The following is a 22,404-nucleotide window of genomic DNA, read 5'->3' as shown; positions in this document are numbered from 1 at the left end:
ATATAGTGAAATAAATGTTCAGAAATTTGTTTCGTATGATACACGGCAAACTGCATGTATATTGATGGTCAATGATAGTATGTGGTCGGCATGGACCCCACATAAATATTAGATTATAGCTACTTACTCTGTTTACCTGTTTCGAAAAAATTGTCATATTCATCCAGGATTTCTGCTTAACAATTACTTGAATTGATATAAATTTGTAATGATTATGTAAAAAGATATACACCCAAGAAAGTCATTGGCATCCATGTGGACCTCAGGTATGCTGATTAGGGTTAGGTATGTTACATTAAAATGATTTTGGAGCCTCACCACATCATTACAGTACATGTCCAATGATGCTATATCTAAAGGCCATTCATTAGCACAATAACTCCGCAGCAAAGTATCCATTACAAAAGACTCTGTCATAAGGTTGTCATGTCCAAAGCACACATCCCCTACTTGTTTTCAATATGCTATTCCATATAGCATACAAAAATAATGGTTTCCAAATGCCCATTTTAACAGCCTGAACAGCATGTCTTCATGTGGAATAGCATGAATACCAGTTTAATTTTCAAGCTACTTGAAATAAGTGACAGTTGAATGGGAGATTTGACTGGAATCTCTATCTTGGAGAGCCTATACCCTGTTGGCTCATTTCCATACAAGGTTGGTATTTTTATGTGATACAAAGCTTCCAGGACATAGCTCTAATAATTAGTAGATTACATTAAATACTATGAACAGTACAGTATATCTTTATTCTGGTTATGCAATATGTATTTGAAAATAATGCACAAAATATCATAAGTTGCTGAGAAGAAACAGATTTCACAAGTAACATTTATGTTGAATGGAAATAAAATGATGAACAATATCAATATATTTTGCTATCTTATAACAAAAAGAGCTTGAGGTATCACAACATTGACTTTTTCATTAAGAAAACAAGTAATTCAACAAAACCAGGTAACAGAAACAACAGGATAGTGGTGTGCCTAAGTGAAAAAGACAACAGGATAAACAAGGAATAAATTTTATAGAAGCAGTGAAATATGAAAATAGAGCTTATTAAAAATTCCTAAGAAACAAATATCATCAAAATGGCCTAACAGTCATGGGATGATAGTGACTTCCATAAACCATAGATATTATAACAAATATTCCAATACATATAACAACTATATTTGTTTTGAAACTGTGTTTTAAAGACAAGTTTACATAAAGTTATAATAGGTTTCTAAAACTATAAAGCACAAATCATCAGAGTAAACTTAAGTTACCTACTTTCATCCATTGTACAGTACTAATAGATATGTTTATGATTTATGAATATTTTTACACACATTCCAAGAAAACTAAATTACCAATGAATTAGATATAGTCATATTAACCATAATGTTCACCATAAATGTGATATAAAACGTTTTTCTTTATTCATTAAAGTACATCTCTACATATTCATTATCTAATGATTAATATGCAAATTGAATGAGACATACTTGTTCTATTCAACCTTGCCATGCTGTCCATAGCTCGCTGGTAAGCTTTTCGTACATCTTCCTCACTCACCACAAGTTTGATTCTATTCCACCTGTCCTGTTGTTCAAGCCACTGGTAAGCATTAACAGCTACTTGGGTGCCTAAAGGCTTGGTAAGCACAAGTACATCTCCAATTACTGCATCATTAGGGCTACAAAAAGAAATATTTATATGCAAAAAATGCAAACACTAATACTTACAAAATGTTTAAATGCACAAATTAAGCAGCTGTTATTACTGAAGAAACATTTTTTGTTAATGAGCAACACATAAGAAAGTGCCAAAAGCACAAGCCATCCATGACAGAGGGGACACGTATTATTGAAAAGTGAATAACAATGTAAAGATAACTAGCAGGCAGCAGCATATAAGTAGTATATGGTAGTATTATAGAGCAGTTTTAAGCTAATACCAAGGCATCTAACTTTGAAATGCATGTTGTTATTGCTACAATGCATGCAAGAAACATTGCTTCATTGAATGCAGGAGAGAAAATGCAGGGTGACTGAAAACAAAGTGAATAACAATGTAAAGATAACTAGCAGGCAGCAGCATATAACTAGTATATTATAGTATTATAGAGCAGTTTTAAGCTAATACCAAGGAATCTAACTTTGAAATGCATGTTGTTATTGCTACAATGCATGCTGACTGAAAACAAATTGATACATGATGTTTCTTCCTGCCAAATTGTTAATTAATGTTATGACCAAGTCCAACAGTACAGCATGTAATGAATGGCCTAGTAGTTTCCTGATAACAGCTCTGACAAAAGGCCAAAAAATTGCAATAAAAAACAAAATTTAATACAGTAAATGATGTAATTTGTTTAATTACAGCATGGTCCAATTTTTTTTTCACATCCCCATAAATCTTAGAAACACATTTATTGCCTATAATATTTTGGGATAGGTGAAATGAAATACATACAATTTTTAGTATTTTATCAATGTCCTGTTTAAAAATGCAAGATATTTAATTGCATTTAAACAGTGAATTTGCATACATTTTCTTCAAGTGAAATACTTAAGTGTTAATACCACATATTCCTTTTCTAATATGTTGTTAATTTTTCAGCATTAAGTAATGAATATTATGGTCATTTGGTATTGTGAATCAGAACATTTTATGAGATATATGGGCTAAATGGCCAGGTTCTTTCCTAATTTTGAATTACTGCCTAGAAGGATGACAAGCAGTGAGTAGACTAGAACTAGCCACCTATGATGAGATGGCTCTCACTATTATAATGCACCTGTAGTGTGAAAGCATGTTTAGAAGCACATCAATGTGCAAACCTTAGACCTGTTCCACATTCCAGCACACTACTTGACAACACCCACACAAATATGCAAAGACAACTGTGCTGACACATTCTTTTACAAAGCTATATATATATATTACATATATATACAGAAATACCTGAGACACCAAAGAAAATATTGAAAATATCTGACACAACTGAATTAGACATTATAATTATTAGAGTAATATTACAAAATGACAGTTACTTAATTTTATCCAGATAAGTTAGCATTTTAACAACTGATTAACATAAAATTCATTATTGATAAAAAAAACATTACTGCTGGAATAAAATAAAGTATCTTTTATGTCTATATAAAAATACAACAAATTACGGTAAGCAAAATTCAAAACATGGATGTCAAGAATAAAGTGATTTCATGTATGCATTTAACCCCAATATTTAAAACTACTGTCCCAATGAACTATACATGTTGGAATTCTTGAGTGTTGCATCTCTTTCATGTTTTACTTAAGAGTGTTTGTGTTATAATTTATATTAGTATGAATCTATGGTCTTCTTCACAATTTTCTTTTTGAAAAGTTTTCCTAAGACATTAAATGTTGTTGTCTACAGAAACTTTATTATCAAACACATAAAATATGATACATGCTACCTTACCATATGAATGCTTAAGTTTTAATCACATCATTTACTAGAGCTTGAAATGCAAAAATGAAAAGCTTGAAAAGATGTTTAAGTTTTTTCTTAATCAACAAACTAAATGCTTTTAGGAAACTTGTCATAAACATATAATATAAATAATTATAGACTTCTGAGCTATGCAGGTAGTAGAATGTAAATTAATAATATTGTACTTGAATTACCAGTTTCGTATGGTGATTTGATAATAATGGCATATATAGACATATTTAAGTTAATCATATATATATGTATGTACATATTTAAGTTTACCATTAGAGCTGCAGTAATTCAATTTCATGCATATTAAAATATTTTTTGCCATTTAAAGACAAATTTGGAGTAATTCCGTACAATAAAATACCAGAATTTCAGCTATATTTGAAAGCTAGGTTACCACTGGCTAAGATTATGTTCATAAAATTCACAAGTTTTGCTCATTAATTTCTTTGGACCTTGTGTTCTCTCTACATTGCTATTATGAAACAGACTAGACTAGAGTGTGTGATTTTATCTCTGGAAAATAATGGTTATTAAACGTATCCCTGTTCCAAGTTGGGCCAACCAGCCTTGTAACAGTAACTTCTCAGAAGTCAATAAGACCATTGGCTAAGGCAATCTGATTCTTGTTGGTAACAGCTTGAAATAAATCATGTGACATTATCCTAAACCATGGAATATTCTATTACTTACTCTTTTTGTTTTACATACATTTTGGTAAATACATATGATCAAGTATATGCCTATTTCTTTTCTTAATATATCTTATATTAACTTAGGTACTGTTTACTTTTATGACATTTTCATTATGCATATTATTGTACAGATCCATTGATACTGCATTTTTACAAAAGCTTTTGAAAATTGGAATTTTTAATGAAAACAGAATCTTATGCACATGTGGACTAAATGACCATGTAAAGACAATTCATTTTGGATTACCAACCAAGGATAGCAGCAGCTGCCACTGCAAATGCTTTGTTTGGCTCTTTAAACCAATAATGAGATTGACTGTCACTTACAGAGAAACGTATTAAATGGCATCACATCTCGAACCCTGGACCCTATGATCCATATCTTGACACACTAACCCCTAGCTTATGCCTGGAAACAACCTTTTATATTTACTATATTATATTTACTAGTTTTAGACCCTAGGATATATATTAGGCAGCATTTACTAACTTTGCAGCTGTGTTGAATATCAGCAAATCTTGGATGTAGAAGTGCTAGAATCAATCATCAAAAACATGCACTAATGTGTATAGATTACTTGCTAATCTAATATGATACACAATTAAGACCAAAAGTTAACCTGTTAAAGCCTTCATAACCACAGTGCAAAGTATGAATTTGAAAAAAAATTGATACACACACACACACATACATATATATATATATATGTGTGTGTGTGTGCTGAAAGTACATTTAAACAGATGGTTCACGAATCACAACTCAAGCTTACAAGCACTTAGAACTAGTAAATTAGTGGAATTTCTTAACTGATTAATTGTAAGGCCCATTAATTGATTATTCTCACACAAAACTTGGATAGTTGCAATAACCTGAAACAATAATTTTGGTTAGTTGATTATTTTCATTTACAAGTTCTTTAAAATTTAGATACAAACAGATTTTAATCATTTTTTTTTTTTATGTAATTAAAAGTTAACATTCTCAGACTTACAAAACTGTACAATAGAGTTACATAAATTTACCCAAGACTTGCCAGGAATAAACTGCTTTTAAATCAAATCAGGGGAAACAATTGTGGACAAAAAAAGTCCAGAATGCAGTTCCACTGGTGATTTTGCTTACAACTATAGGCTCAGATTAGAAGAAAAAACAAGTCAAATTTTTGTTGTACTTACTTTAGCCAGGTAGCTATGTCTGTAGCAGTCAATTTATTTGTCCAACCTCTCAAGTCATAATCTTATGCATAATATGTGATATCAGTGCAAGTTACAGAAAGTCAAAATCTGAAAACACTTTTCTTGTTTTATGCCCTTTAGTTCTTCTGTTCCAGGTTAATCATGTATTCATTTAGTTTTGTGTTTTTTGTACATAGTTTAGAAGCTTTTTTGGTATTTATAGATGTCTACCAAGTTCCTCATACATGTGTGTATGTATGTATATATAAACACTTGCTCTTAATCTTATTATTTGCTGTTGACAAGTATTTTCAAAAATTAAATTTTTCACATGTTATAATAGGATATCAGAAGAGCTGATGATAAATGGAATCTACTAATTGTAGGGCTCATTCATAGATCACATTCAATTTATCAATTATTCTCATGTAAAACTTAGATAGTTGGAATAATTGAAAACACCAATTTCAATTAACTGATTATTTTCAGGATATTAATCAGTATAATTGTAGTTATGATTAATCATTTGTTAGAATAATCAAAGACACTAGTTTTGATTAGTTGATTATTTGCCAACATTATTTAAGCGACACTAATAGACATAATTGCAGCTCATAGGTATCAATTATATTGATTTAATCAACCCAACTAGAATTTTCTATGAAACTTAAGATTCATTTCCAATTACTTAACGATCAACAAAAAATTAAAAATAACTAAAGGGTTAAATAAGAGTAACCAAATGTTTCCATGAAATGGAAAATTTAACTATTCAAGTACACAAGAGAAAGAAAAAACACATATATCAATGGGCTTAACTATATTTTATAATAAACAATCTCATACACATGCTAATAAACTTTATAGTCATTTTAAAAATAATCTTATGGTATAGTGACAGAATAGTACTGTAGCTTTTATATTTTCTAGTAAATTTTGATCATTAGTTGATTACTTCTTCAAGAGTTTGTTAGCTAAGTTAACAATCCATGCTTGTAATAGGCCCAATCCTTACTGAAGATCATTCATGACAATAATAATTGTTTTGCTACCCTCTTAGCTTCCACATCGTGCATGTTCAAAGATGTATAAATGGCAGGCCCACATTAACAGCTGTAGCTTGTATAAACACGTCATCAGGTAGCCTTCAACCCTGGGCACGAAATATATTGCTTCCATCCTCAACTAATATAAACTAACACAACTGTAAAGTGTTACACATATATAAAATTGTTCAGAAGTGTGTAGCCAAGACTTATGAATGCAGCCAAAATCATACATTTGATCATGTCCAATAAGGCAGTGCTTTTAGCTAGTACTATACATCACAAGTGCAGACTTAATAGCAAGAATTAGTTTTGGATATTTGTGCAAAGCTACTAGACAGTTACCTGCAGTATCTGTTCCTGACTTTGATCTGATACACAAGTGTGAAAGCAGCTAGTCAACAGTACCCATTGACAACAGTAAAATTTAACCATCTCTCTTGTAACACACCCTTGGATTTACAGTCCAGCTTGATTATACATATATGCATGCATGTGTGAAAGCAGCTAGTCAACAGTATCCATTGACAACAGTAAAATTTAACCATCTCTCTTGTAACACACCCTTGGATTTACAGTCCAGCTTGATTATACATATATGCATGCATGTGTGAAAGCAGCTAGTCAACAGTACCCATTGACAACAGCAAAATTTAACCATCTCTCTTGTAACACACCCTTGGATTTATAGTCCAGCTTGATTATATATATATATGCATGCGTGCGATGTCACTTGTAAAACACAAACCAATTTTATAATTTTTTATACTCCCAGGAGTCATAACAAAATACAAATTATTACCTCAAATCAGTTTAAATTGTTTCTAAATATAAAATATGTATTTTATTTTTTCAAGACTTTTTTGTTTACTAAAAACATCAGTAGTTTGTCATTACACAAAACATTAGTATCCTGTTACTTTAGTAAGTACAGATACAAAAATAATAGTATTTTACAATAACTTTTGAATACACTTAAAGATTTTATACAATAAAGTAAAAAGTCACTTTTGATGAATTACTGCAAAAGTGTTGAATATATTCATTTCAAACAATCACAGCATAATCTTTATAAACATACTCGACTTTATAGTTTGAAAGTGTAATGCAGACAAACACCATAGGAAAAATGTTCAAAGATTTTTTACAAATCATTCAGCCCTTAATAATTCATTATTAATAATGATAATTAATAAAAGTGGGAGTCTTTATAAAAACCCAGTTTATTGCATTTATCCATTAAGTTAATCTCTTCCTCAGGAAACTTGAATTCAATTCCAAATGCTTTTTTTAGAAGACTTAACATTCTCACAACTAATAATTACTAGTTTTTTTAATAAATGTTTTGAAAACTTTTGAAGCACTCACATAATAAACTCATTTGGCTGACAAACACTTGTAGCAACACCACCTATTGTAAGCCAAGGATTCAACACAGACTGACCACCCGTAACATTGCAACCAGCTTCATAGGCACAATCCTAAAAAAATAAAAGATTACTAAAAACAGTCCTAAATAGTATGAAAACTAAATTAGGTGTGAGAAATAGCTCCTAAAAACTGAAACAAGATAATTCTTTGGCTACATTTTCACAACCTATTATAAAAATGTTTCATCATTAATTGTTCTCCTCAGTCATCACTCATTAACATTAATGCCAGAAGTATAGTTAATTAAATGCATATTTGATGATCTATGAATAAATTATGATAAGTTTGGTGATTTAATTGGTTTACAACAACAGGATTCTGTTTTTGCTCAAAAGGACATAACACATGGCATAATCACTTAAAACTAGCTGGTCAATAAAATTGTTTTCCCAAACTTCCTGGATGGAAATTAAACCTTATTAAATATTATCAAGTGGTCTAGAACATTAATCCCCATTAAAATACCCATTATAAAACAATAATGAATGATGAATTCTGATATCTTACAATCACCTAGTTAAAGCTAGAATAAATTTTTTTAAAGTCCACTGAAATAACACTTGTGTAACTTTGTGAAAAACAGAATGTTTCTAAAGCTTTAGCACACAAAGATGTATGCCAAATATCAAAATGTTTCCCACTTTACATGCCTATATTTTGTATATCATACTTTTCTTAAAGTACAATAAACTCTAAGAGCCCTGAATGTGTTCATTCGACAGACCTAGCAGATATTTTTAAACACTTATGTCTGTCAATTTAACAGACCAATCTTATGGCTGGTGCCAGTAAAAACCAATTAATTAAACTACAGAAAACTTATGATTAACTTTCTAAAGAGTATATAGTTCCAGTATAGTAAAATATATTAATTTTATATATATATATATATATGTTACTTATATGAATTCTAAGCTTTGGAAATTTTAAAGATTTCTTGGTGAAATGTTTTTTTAAAAAAATTAATTAAAATTATTTCATTTTCTCCAAGATTTTACTTCCTTCTTTTGTGTTCCTACACCTTTATAAATGTTTAAAATAAAGTGTTAGTTTTATTATATTATAAATGTCGTCTTTGTTTTTAATCTTAAGATCACCAACCATAGTTGTAATGTTTATGATCACAGACATAAAATAAAAAATTATTTAGAATACCAGAAAAGTCAAGCCTTGTTTTCATATACTTCAATATTTTTAAGCTTGTTTCACATTAATTTATATTATTTTTTTCTTTTCAATGCTTTCCTTTGTCTAATGTAGCTCTACTCAGCTGATAAAACTAATACAAAGACCATGTGAAAGACAGTGGCCTTCTCATTAATTTCTTATAGTAGAGTACAAACCCATTTAAGTACAGCCTTGTGGGAGTAGGCTGTAACTAGCTTGATAAATCATAATGAGAAAGATATAGCTATTCTAATACAATTTCTAATATCTGAACTTGAACACATTTCAATGAAAGAACAATGTAAATACAACTTGATGTTTAAATGCCCTTTGAAACAAGATTATTTTAGAAAGCACATTTAAATGCACTTTCATGAAACATGTCTTGCACTTCAGTCTGACCAGATGGTTTTCTGTTCACAAAAGTAAACAGTCATAAATTACAAAAGTCTTTAAATTAAACTTGCTCAAATCACAAAATTTCCATTTAAACCTTTCCAAGTGGAATAAAAGCTGGTTTAGAAATTCAAGTACTTTCTTATGTTTGCACATATCTAAGGGGTGCTGGTATTCAGGGAAAGCTGACATATGTATAGTTGAAATGCTATACAACTTATTCAGTCATAAAAGAGTTAGAAGTCCTTACTGCATGACAATCATGTTCTTTTGTTGAAAAAAAAAAATCATAAGTTTATTTTCTGATGTTAGGCTGTTTTCTTCAAAAAAGTTCAATTTAAGATTAAACAGACAACAGTAAGATAGTGGAAAAGAAAATTACTAGCCCAGCTCACAATTACACAATATTATCACCAATATGACTTTGTCAATTACATTTTGGTTTAAATCAAACAGTGAAGTTATTCTAAAATAAATTAATTTTGTTTATTAAATAACAAAAAAAAACATTCACTTAAAACCATTTCAGTTATCTTTAAACAGCTTTCCTTTGCATCCAATCTCCCTGAAATATAGACTTCATCTTCATGGTACCAAAGCTTAATGATTCTAAAGCATTTTTTGTTCCACAAAAATATCTTTTTCTATAATATCATACTTAAATGAAATGTTAAGTTATAAAACAGGATTTTTGCATGCTTTACAAAAGAAAACTGGGATGGTAGTTGTTGTGTTAAGTTACTTAAAAAAACATTGTTTTACTAGATCCCTCCAATACTGAACTAGTGCTTCTATTTACCTGAAGTTAACTCTTAGAAATCATGCCTTCTATTGGTTCACACAGGTGAGACATTGATGTTTGAATGCCAGCTAGTGGAATACAATGATAACTCACCAAGAATGCCCTCCAATTTAGAAGGGTGGGTCTATCTTTTCTACAATGTTTTTCAAAGGTTCTTGTATACCCTTAAGTTCACTTACCACTTGGAAACACTTATACAACTTACATTGTACTGTCAAGGGATACTGATCACCCACAAAACTTGGGAAGTATACTCATAAGTAACCTGTGATACTGCAAAAACTTCCCAAGACATATATGAAAGGAACTTTATAGCATAATAATCTAGTCAGTGTGCTATGGAAAGGTAAACATCATGAAGCTAAACTAAATCTTTTTAAGTATTTAAAATAATTTTATGATACTTACTTTGAAACCTCTCATCATAAGAGGAACAACAACATCTCTCTCTTTTTCTGACAGTTTGGTACTCACACCTAACAGCATTAACATGTTATCACATTCTGTCACTCCCATAGCATATAGGTCACTAACAACATTGGCACAGGCAATCTTGCCCTACAAAAAACTTGCCAGTTAGATGAATTGGCCAGATGATTATGTCAACTGTAAATAATTTAACATACTTAGAATGCTCTAGTTAACACACAAATTTGCAACTCATAACTTGCTATTTAACATATAGGATAGCACGCAAGTTTTAAGGTAAACTAAATATCTGAGGTAAAATTAAAAGTTTAGTTTTATTTATTTACCAATAAGAAATGCCAAGAAAAAAGTAAAATATTTTAAAAATAAAAATGTATAATTTAAACTACATTCAAGAGAGAGAGAAATGGTGGACATAATATTTTTATATTAATTTTGGAAGTGTAAACTTAAAATTTTCATAATTTAATTTGTAAAAATTTCCCTTCAGTTTAAACCTTATTTTCAAAGGTATTTATTACTACCTTTTTATCATTTTAAAGACTTCATTTATGTGTGTGTGTGTGTGTGTGTGTGTGTGTGTTTGTACGCAGTTCATCTTGATAGAATGTCACTCAGATAATTCAAAATAACACTCATAAGAATTTCATTTCTCTGCTAGAAAACATTCAGAGATTTAAGTTATTTACATGTAAGCAACAACAAAACAAGAGACACAGAGACAAGATATATTTCTAAGCATGATGCATTACTAAACAAAAAAAATACATGAAAGCAAATTTTAAACAATGTACCACAGAAAGTAAATTTTACTAACATTATCCACATGAATACAATTCATGAGGTATGTTTCATTATATGAATTATTATCTGTGTAATGAAATGTGAAACTGAAATAATGCAAACTATCCTAGAGAAAACTATGTACCATGATGTATGGATCTTCCACAAGAGGATAAAAGAAATCAGTTGTCTGTACTAAAGATAATCCACCATGTCTTAAGGGGGTAACGCTGCAGTCCATGCCAATTCCTAGACCAAATGATACAAATAATTAGAATGAGCATCTGTTCTATTGATTTACAATAGTGATACTGTTGGTTAAGTACCGACTTTTTTCAGTCAAGTTATCACACTTAATGAAATAATAGATACCTTAAAATTTATGCATATCCCATTAACCAATTACATAAAAAATTACCTCATTTGATCACTTTATTAATCATGCAACAGAAAATTATATTCTTAACAGAAATGAAACTGCACTATGTATGAAAAACTAATAAAAATATTATTTGGTCACTACCTTTATCTGGGGTTAAAAATTGTTGACTTGTATATTTCATAAACAATCATAGACAGAAACATATATATATAAACACATCAATGGAACTTGTTAAATGTTTAGCTTCATTAACACTGAATGGGTAAAGATGTCATAGATTGAATAATCTCCAATTTCTCTTTGAATTGCCCAGGATCATATAAAATATATAGCAATGATAAGACCTAAGAAATCACCCTTACTATCAACCAACCACAGCAATGTTTTTGTTCATACAATTCCAAATGGAAAAATATTGCCAGGTTTCTATCTTGTACACAGCACAAATAAATACATTTTCATATCAGTTATTATTAATTTTTATCCTTCCAAGTTTCTTGCATTTAACATTGGTAAATCTTAAAAATAAAATATTTAGTATTAAGCAAGAGTCAAATAGAAACTAATTGCTGATGTCATAACCGAATTTATAGATACAACTCTACACGTAGCTGAAATTAGCATAGGTTGCATGACTTCTATAGTTAAATGTGAAACTTTATAGTCTGTACTGCAAGACTTATAACACACTTAAAGTCTTGATATTAATGTTTACTGGGATGTAATAGCTTTTCAAGCAGTTTTGTTGTCAGTGGGAAAGCAAATGGGATTTTAAGTTGTAGCTACAGGAATAATTAATATATATATATATATCATAGGAGGTTATTTCTTTGTACTGATCTCTGGTTAACCCTCATTTAGAGTACTGTTTAGTTTTCAGCCCTTTACTTTAAGGACATTCAGATATTGGAAAGGGTTCAAAGGAAAGGTGCTAGGATTATTCCTTGGATGGAAGGGGCTGTCATATAAGGGCAAGTTAAAGTCCTTAAATTATTTCCCCTTGAGAAATAAAGGGTTATAGGGACTTGCTTAAAATTTATTCAGAATTATTAAGGAAACAGATAGGTTTAGTGCATCATCTTTTATTTGAGTTAATGGTAAGAATGGTAGGACTAGAGGACATACAATTAAAATTAGGAATGGTAGCAGTCAGATGCAGATTAGGCAATCTTATTTTTCAAACAGGGTGGTCTGCCTCTGGAATAGACTGCCTTCACACATGGTAGGTACTGCAAAAGCTCAAGAGAAAGCTTGAAGAACACTGGCAGTCAGGGCTGAATATGGACAGAATAGATGTTTGATGAAATGAATGGGACAGCCACAAAGGGCCAGATGGCCTTCTTTTCTCCCTCAAACGTTATAACCACAATTACACTGGGATGCCTTCTACTCATTTCCATGCAATGATACATAATCAAAGTGTCAACTTCTTTCATTTAACTAATTATAAAAAGCCAGGAGGAGACACAGATATTAAAACATTTTATTCTATAAATATCACTACTTTCTTTTTTGTATTTTTTTATACAGTTTCTTTTCACAAGATACTTTTACTGTCAGAACAATATTTATTATACTTACCTTCAAATCTGGCCTATAGATAATGGTTGATTTATAACAAGAATAACTTGTTATACCCATTTTGACTTTCCAATAGTGAACATATTAAAATTATTATTACCCTCTATATTTCATACTTTTATTATTATTTTCACACATATTTTCATCTTCATTGTAATGTAATATATGTTTGTATACAGACCCTGAAGTATACAGTAATTTATAATTATTTCCACCACTCCAATTTTCACTCACCCCCAACTGATAACTTTTTAACAACATCATAGAAATCAGATTTCTTATTCAACTTTTATTGCAGTATTTTATCATATGCATTCTGAAAGTCATAATGCACAACTTCAACTGGAGTGGTTAGATGAAAAAAACAAATACCCTAATAAACAACTAATAAGCAACTTAGAAAATACCTTTCTAAACCAATGTTGAAAATTACATAATTTAGTTTATGCATCCCAAAATTATCTGTGGCAATAAGTTCTAACAGCTTGCTATCAACAGAAGTAAAACTAACAGGTCTTCAACTTCCTAGATTTAACCTACACTCAAAAATGAGAACTACATTAACACACTTCACAGTGTTAGGTTATGCCACATTAAAGTCAAAAGCTTTATTTTCTTACAGTTCTACGGAATTTTCTAAACCAAAATTCTCTTCAGTAATCAGCATTAATGATATTGATGGAATTTTATTCCTTGTGAAGTATACTGATCAGTATAGAAATTTAATTTTCTATTTCAGCTAAAATATATATTAAGAAATTTTGAGGCAGTGTTTTTTTTTCTTTAATGGGATGAAGATATTGTTATCTACAGTGCAGAGGCTCTTACATTTTGCAAGAGTCTAGATTTAATGACTTAACTATGTAATGATCAGATTAAAAGGTTGAAAATACAAGCCTTGAATAACAAAGATAATAGATTACTGCTTTGTGGGATAGGTTGTTATATTGACATGAAAGGCTGTATTTAAAGGTGAGGTAACCCTGATGGGCCAAATAGCTAATTATCATCTTGCCTTCTCTGATGTTCTTTTTCTTTGGTGAGTGTAAGCAATTAAATGCACTTATGTTCTACCATCATCACATGGCCATTTCTAGACTGTTAACACTTGAGTCTTCTTGAAATAATGGACATATACAAAACAAGATTTCTTGGTCAAGTGGTAGGAAAGAAAGGGAAAAAACAAAGTAGCAGAGTGAAGCAGAACAAAGTGATAAACATTTCATTTTGCTGATGAAAACTGAATGAGACAGAGGAACAATATCACAGGTAGTTGGCCAGTCTTTTTAAAAGAACAAGCAGATTTAGCTGTACAAGACAGAGCAATAGAAAGGAGTCAAATGAGGACTACTAGGATAATGTCTAGGATGAAAAGTGTCATATGAGGACAGGTTAAGATCTCTGAAATTGTTTTCTCTTGAAAAAAAGAAGAGTCAGATGGGATCTGATTGTGGTGTTTAAGATTATTAAAATAATTTATACTGTCAATGAACAGTCTTTTTTTCATACTTAATGATAAGAATTGTAGAACATGGGGACACACAGATTTTGCCAGTAAAGAAGTTATCTTCAGCTAGGACAGTTTTTTTTTTAACTGGGTGGTTGACCCTGGAAATGGCTTGCCTTCAGATGTAACGGAGAGGTACATTTAAGGATGTTAATGGGAAGGCTGTATAAGAATATAAATAATAAGGACTAGCTTTGAGGGTGTTTTTTTCTCTGTATCATTTAATATTTAGTTAGTGGATGGGACAGCCTTTATGATCCAACATACCCTTAATTGTCCTTAACCTACTGACTGTTGTTGCTCTAAGTGCATGTGGAATTTTTGCAAGCTTATCATCATATATGACACACTCACATTCAACTGCTGGAGGCAGACTATCTTATACAGCAAATCAGCAGTCAGTAGGTTAAATATTATGTTATACTGACATATTTTGACAAAATCCTGTTTGATTTTTGAAATATTTAAAGGGATGTCATTGGACTTGTATTAATTAACAGAAAGTCATGTTGCAGTGCACAGCAAAGATGCTAAGGCCTTGATTAAATTGTAAACTACAAATAGTATGAAGACCTATGTCTGCCCTATTGCTCACCATGCTATATTTTGCCAGTTTCCTATGGTGCTAACTTGCATTCTCCTGGGGCATGCATCTATGATAAAAATTAAGTGCTAAATTAATTTTATTCTGACATTAAATATTCTAAGCCAACACATCATCATAACCACATGGCTGATTCTAACAGTAATAATACTAATAGTACCATTACTACTGAATAATTGGCGTAAAATCTAGCACCAGTAATTTCAATTTCATGACACGAGGTACCGTGCACGTTTTTCAAATCATTAATGAAATGTTAGTAATTCTTTCTTGTAACGTCTATCAGTATCAATCGAATTAGTCGTTAACTAATAAATTGCAAGTTAATACAACGTAGCAGTAACACTAGTCGTACTACCAACAGTGGCAACAACCCTACTACTAGTACTATATCTACTTCTAAGTTCTTGTACTAAAAACTACTGAATAGGCCTAGTGAATATGCTTAATCATTTGTAGTTTCTGATTTTAAATTAATAGATTCAAAACAGCTTAATTTTATGTAACTAATAACTGTTACAACACTAGTTTTAACCTATAATAATTTAACTAAAACAACTAACCAATTCTAGGAATGGCCACGTGCATATATTGGGCTTGTTCGGCATCACCATCGCCGTCCTGTTGAAGTCCCTCTAAGAGTTTGAGCAGAACCTCCTGAGGGACTTTACACCCTCATCCTTTCAAATCAGCAAACTTGGTGAGCCGAAACGCAGAGTCTAAATCATGAGCAACTGGGTCGAAAGGTCGCCGTATGGCAAGAATTGTTGAATTTGCTCCAACTTCAAGCTCTGCTGCTGCAATTGCTACTTGTTGTGGAGTTCCCATAGCAAATGACACAAGAAAATTATAAATTATTGAGAACCGAAGATTGTAATTCGACCCCTGAAGCCAACTCAGTTTAGCCCTTCGTCCTCTCTTTCACTTCAATATGGCTGCTGTTTGTTAAGGTTGAAGAGACAGTGACTGTTCTTATGTGAATTCTTATTGGTGGAGAGCTCCCGCCTCAAAGTCATCTGACTACTGGCGTGCTCGTTGTTTCCGACTGTCTTAAGGGTGACCTGCAGGGAGTGCTCGGAACTCAGACTATGTGCTTTTCGAGTTCACTCGCTTATTCCTGTAGCTAATGGCTTATTCATTGAATTGGATACAATTCACTAGCCTTTGAATTGAATTCGAAGAAAACATGTGTTTACTCATAAAACTGCGCAGTATTTTAATCTCTAGTTAATTAGCTGAGCTTAAAAGTTTATATTCAAGTTATTCTGAATCAATCCAGGAGAAATATTTGGGGACCGTCTACACTGTATTTTATCCAACTTGGTAATTTGTATTATTATTTCATGTCAATTGTATTATCTTACAAAAAGAAAAGGTAAATTATATTTGGATTATCCGACAGTTATGTGAGAGTTTCCAGTTTTTTAGATGACTGAAAACGAAGGATTCATGTATTCAATGGAATTTGAAATATTTTCCTACCAGTGCATTTATCAGTTTAACCCCTATTCCTATTCATTTCCGAAGAAGGTATTAACAAATACTTAAAGGATTGCACCATATTAACAAGAAACAAAACTATAGATTTAGGTATAAAAATGAACGTATATATCATAATGTTATATATATAACATTTATATTAATCCTTGAAATGGTTTTAACATATTGTTACTCTGGTTCAATTAAAACAAAGACGAACAGCCCGTGTATTGATTTCAATAAATGGTTTATTAGCCACTTTTAAATAATATTCCACTTTCCCAAACAATACTGGACTGATGTCTAATTACCCATCTTTCAGGTTACACAATCGAGTTCTTTCGCGGATACTGCATGGCCTGGTTGTTAGAGCGCTCGACACTCAATGTGCGGTTCGCGGGTTTAAATCCCCGTCACAGCACATGCTCACCCTTTTAAAAGTTGGAGCGTTATAAAATGAAGGTCAGTCTCACTATCTGCTGGTAAAAGAATAGCCCAAGAGTGGGTGGTGTTGAACGGGGTTTTAGGCCCAATTTCATCGTGTATGGTATAGCGAACTATGGAACAGAGTGAGTTAGAATCTGCTTATGTTTGTTTGGAATTATGCACAAAGCTACACAATGGGCAAACTGTGCTCTGCCCACCACGGGTATCGAAACCCAGTTTCAAGCGTTGTAAGTCCGCAGACATACCGCTGTGCCACTGGGTCTTCTGCTTATGAGAAAGAACTATGTTTTTTTTTTAATTCACACGGGTTTTTACCGGTTGTGCATTATGAAACTTCTGTAAACAATATAAATAAACGTGTTACCATGTACAACTGATAAAAACTGTCGTTAAGTGGATCATTATTTAATTTCTGTAGTGCGTTTTGGTGTATAGAAGACATTAATATTCGAAATAAACGACCTTATAACATCAAAATATTATCATTTAATTAGATACTCAACGTTTGAAGCTTTGTACTGTCACTTTTGGTTTGTGTTTGAGTGAACGCTCCTGAGGAAGCTTTAAAGCGAAACGTTGAGTGTCTAATTAAATAATAACGACATTTTGGTGTTACAAGGTCGTTTATTTCTAGTATTAATATGTCGTAACGTGGCTGTTTGTTTGCAAAATTGTGTAGGAAAACAGCTCTTGGTACTTTGTAAGCTGCCGTGATAACTAAGTTTTGTCTGGCTTGTAACTTGCATTTTATGTGTGTAGGTACAATGTTAAGCCATGCTAGGCAAGTCGTATTATATATCTCGACGTATGTATGTTTAGTATATTTTTTATAATGTTTCGTGTCGACGTGTCTTACATGTTGGAGTACTTCTGTCAGTTATTCCTGCAGGTTCCTTACATAGTTAGTACTGTTGTCTGGCAGGCCTGCATCCAGTGGTTTCCCATTGATCAAATCCACTGGTAATTGAAGTTCTTATTATGGTTGGTGTATAACCTGTAGCTTCATGTACAGAAGTTCTGTAAGCCAGAAGTAGTGCTAGTAATTTCATATCCCAGTTGGTATGATTTTATTCACTAAACTTGGCAAACTGCCTGCCTAATGTCTTGTTGAAAGGCTTTATTGTCTCATCTGATTGGGGTTGTAATGGTGTTGTTCTGGTTTTCTTTTTGTCCAGTAATTCACAGCATTCCTTAAATACTGTTGATGACTCAAAGTTTCTCCGTTGTCAGAGTGAAGTTTCATGGGTAAGCTAAATCTCATGAAGAATTTATCAACCGACACTTTTGCTACTATGACTGTCCTTAGTTTGGAATTTCATAATATCCTTGTCACTTTTAAAAAATAATCCATAGCTAGCAGTATATACTTGTTTCCAGTATCAGTTTTTTTTTCAAATGGTCCCATGATGTCAACTGCTGTTCTCTCCATTGGTGCTTCAATCTGGTACTGTGTGAATGTTGCTCTCCTCTGTTTAGACGGCCCCATTTTTGCAGCACATTTTACGTGTACAGTACCATTCCTCAACATGTCTTCTCATGACACACCAGTAAAAATTTCTCAAAGTCAAGCAAGTGTTTTCTTCGTTCCGAGATGTCCACCTGAGATGCTAGCACGTGACTCTCGCAAAATTGTGAATAACTGATTAGCAATATTCTTTTGTGCCATTCGTGTTTTCCCACCTTCTTTGCAGTATACCAGACTGTAGATGTAACATCTTCTGATAAGTCCAGAAGATTTGGTCCGGACCTTGTGTAAGATTTCTTCTCCCATGCTGGTAACTGTTCCATGTATGTAATAATGGGTCTCATATTTCTCTATTCATGGTGTTCTGATCCAGTATCTGGATCACTATTCCTGGAAGCAGCAGCTTATCAACGCTTCTAAAATTGTTCTTTCTTCTCACAATGGCTGTAATTTTCTGATCAAGGTCGTCAACTAAGGCTGTCCGCGTGATATTCAGTCTGGTACTGGTATTGGTTCAGCTTTCCAATCAATCTGGCTAATTGTCCCTCAGTTATTTGAAGAGTATGAAGCCAGTGTAAAGCAGCATGATATGTCCAAATCAAGAATGGTTGTCCATACAAATAATGGTGAAAATTATATAAAGCATTCATCACAGCTAACAGTTTTTCTAGTAACACAATATTTACATTCAGGATTGCTCAATGTTCTGTATAATATACTATATCTCTTTCTTATCCTTTTTTGTGATGATGCAGCTCCTGTTTCATAATTACTGACACAAATATTAGATTATTATTGAAGTAGATTATGTGTCAGTCTTTGGCATTTTTCAGATAACGATATTAGATTTTGCCTTAAACTCCAGTTTCACACGCACAAACACAAACACAGTAAGTATTTGCATGTGTTTTGCTTGTTGTTAACTCTGTTTGTGATTTGTATATTTTTGTGTGTAGTCCTTTTCTACATGATAGAACTCAGATTGAGTCAGGGATATATAAAATCGTACTCCATATTAAAATATTCGTCAGATCTCTTGTTTCTGAGGGCCCTATCCATTTATTCTAAGGGAAATAATTGTATCTGAGAATATCATTGTGCTTATCGGGGTGAACTGTGAACCTGAGAGCCCTCAGTTCGCATCCCGTTGTCATAAAATCACGTGATGCACTTTTAGGCGCACTATAAGAGTGATGGTCAAATCCCACTATTCGATTAGAGTAACCAAGAAATTGGTGGTTGGTGCTGTTTGTTAGCTGCATCTCCTGCTGATTATAGGTTTAAATTAGGGACGGCCAGCGCAGATATTCTTTTTCTAATGTTGCGTTAATATCCGAATCTGAGGGTCTAAAACACACGTTCAGACTTAATTTCGTATATTAGAACATAATATACATAATGCAACATAAAGGCCTTCTAATACCTGTGTATGTTGATAAACTTTTTTTTTTTCAAGTACACCATTTGTAAGATTATGGCAAGCCAAAATATGGAGGATCGATTAAAAAACTGAATGAAAACGTGCACGCCTAGTCTTCTGGCAGAAAACAAAAGTAGCTTTTCGCAAAATTCAAAAACAAACAAAGAATGCAAAAATATACTTTTTTTAGTAAAAAACAAACAAAAAAACGTTCTTAAAGTCAACCAAATATACATTGTAATAACTTGTAAACTCAACTTACAACTTGACGAAGTATTTTGTAGTACTATTACTGTGTTGCATGCAATTACGTCATCAATCGAATTCCATTGAAATTATTTATAGAACCGCCACTGTTAATGGTGTGGAATAAGTGTAAGTGTAAGATTCAATTCAAAACAAAACTTTTAAGGTTAATTGAACCTTACAATGTATTGGAAGAATCTTCTGAAACATATTCAAAATCAATAATAATATACTGGAGTTTTGGTAATGGTATTTTCGGCCTTAATGATATCTTATGGACTAAAAGACAAGGTCAGAGACTCCAGTATATAGTTGTGTTCACTAATGTAGAACTGTTATCTAGAGGAAGAACAAATAACAAGTAGTGCCCGTCTCCTGTTCGTAACCGAATAACAGGATTGATTGTACTTTTATATTATAATAACAGATGAAAGTGTGGAGTCTGTTCAGTGGCATATTGCAGTCTCAAACCTTTGACCTCTCAATCCGCACCTAACACTCTAGAGTTCTGTCAACATATCGTGAATGTGCAAACCCTCATAAACACAGAAAAGGGGAGGAGGGGAAACGGGGAAGAAAGATTCCCATAAAAAAGAATCACTGGAATTATAAAGTGTTTATTATAAATGTGGAATGTCCATTATAACAATTGTTTTACTTTTAATGGATAAATTATTTTAAGTATCGAATAGACCTACCACTTTTTAGGGATATCACTCTTTTGTTGATAAGTCTTATGAAATTCAAACATTAATTCTTCATTTTGTTTGTTTGTTTCTAGTTAAGCACAAAGGGCTATCTGTGCTCTGCCCACTACATGTATCGAAACCCGGTTTCTACCGTTGTAAGTCCGCAGACATAACGCTGTGCTACTGGGGGGCTAATTCTTCATGTTTGCACATGTTTACTTTTTTCATTAAGTTTTATATTAGTGCATTTATGCATATTTTGCGTTTACTATTCACTGAATTTTGCAATTTTAAAACCTATTTCTATTATTTCAATAACGTTTGTTTCTCAGAAGTCCCTTGAATTTTTCAGAAACCTCTTATGCTTTTCAAAATGATTGGGCCGAGCGTGGCTCAGTGGTTTAACATGCCAGACTGTGGAACTGAATTTCCATAGTTCGCGTCTTATTAACACCAAATGAAAAATATATAATTGGGCTCTGCATTTGGGACTGTTGGTGCTTTACAAGAGTGGCGGTCAAATCTCACTATTCGATCTGACTAAAGTTGGCGTCGGGTAGTATATCAAGATTCCTTCCCTCCAGTCTATCACGTCAAAATTATGGCCGTTTAGTACAGATAGCTTTCGTGAAGCTCTGCGCAAAATCAAAGTATTATTCTAATTTTTACAGCAATCTTCTATCTAATAACAAGGCCTAAGTATTTTTTGTCATTTATTTTCATTATGCTGATCCTTCTAACATTTGTGTGAAATTTATTTTATCCGTAGTGCTTGATATGTGAAACCTACCAAGTGTTTCTTTTCGTTTTAGTTTAGAAGGGTGAAGTGTAGTTTAAATTCTACTTGTTCTCTAATGTTAATTTCGTTGAGAGTATTGATAAAAACGTCTACTAAATACATAATTTCTTATTTATTTATTTATAATTTTTATTATTTCCTTGAAAGGGGCCGAAGGCCGCCTGGAGGGCTCACCTGCTTTAACCACTACCCAGTACTGTGTTGTCTGTCGGTCAGTCAGTTGACACTAAAATTGCGTCACATAAGGGATGCTTAACGTTGCAATTTATACTGTCGTGACGTCAGTAAAACGTGCGTATGCCATGAATCACGAGAAGAATTATGTACTCTTTAAGCTACAACACAGCACGACATATAAACTTCAAAAGCAAGGGATAAA

At 32.2% G+C, this 22,404-nt stretch overlaps 1 protein-coding gene across 1 annotated transcript in view; it reads right to left on the bottom strand.

Moving 5' to 3' along the window:
- The window catches only part of LOC106461389 (selenide, water dikinase-like), a 28,249-nt gene extending 11,787 nt beyond the window's left edge, over window positions 1–16,462 (bottom strand). Inside the window, exons 1-5 of the mRNA XM_013921205.2 lie at window positions 16,044–16,462; window positions 11,552–11,655; window positions 10,603–10,752; window positions 7,767–7,879; window positions 1,494–1,684 (exon numbers count right to left, since the gene is read on the bottom strand). Of these exons, the coding sequence (XP_013776659.1) occupies window positions 1,494–1,684; window positions 7,767–7,879; window positions 10,603–10,752; window positions 11,552–11,655; window positions 16,044–16,308 (823 nt within the window). The 5' untranslated portion in view covers window positions 16,309–16,462. The remainder of the gene's footprint in view (window positions 1–1,493; window positions 1,685–7,766; window positions 7,880–10,602; window positions 10,753–11,551; window positions 11,656–16,043) is intronic.
- Window positions 16,463–22,404: the final 5,942 nt, after the last annotated feature.

Source organism: Limulus polyphemus, unplaced genomic scaffold, assembly GCF_000517525.1.
Source record: "Limulus polyphemus unplaced genomic scaffold, Limulus_polyphemus-2.1.2 Scaffold949, whole genome shotgun sequence".
Lineage (NCBI taxonomy): Eukaryota > Metazoa > Arthropoda > Merostomata > Xiphosura > Limulidae > Limulus > Limulus polyphemus.
The sequence above is the reverse complement of the archived record's forward strand: the minus strand, read 5'-3'. Positions and strand labels throughout refer to the sequence as shown.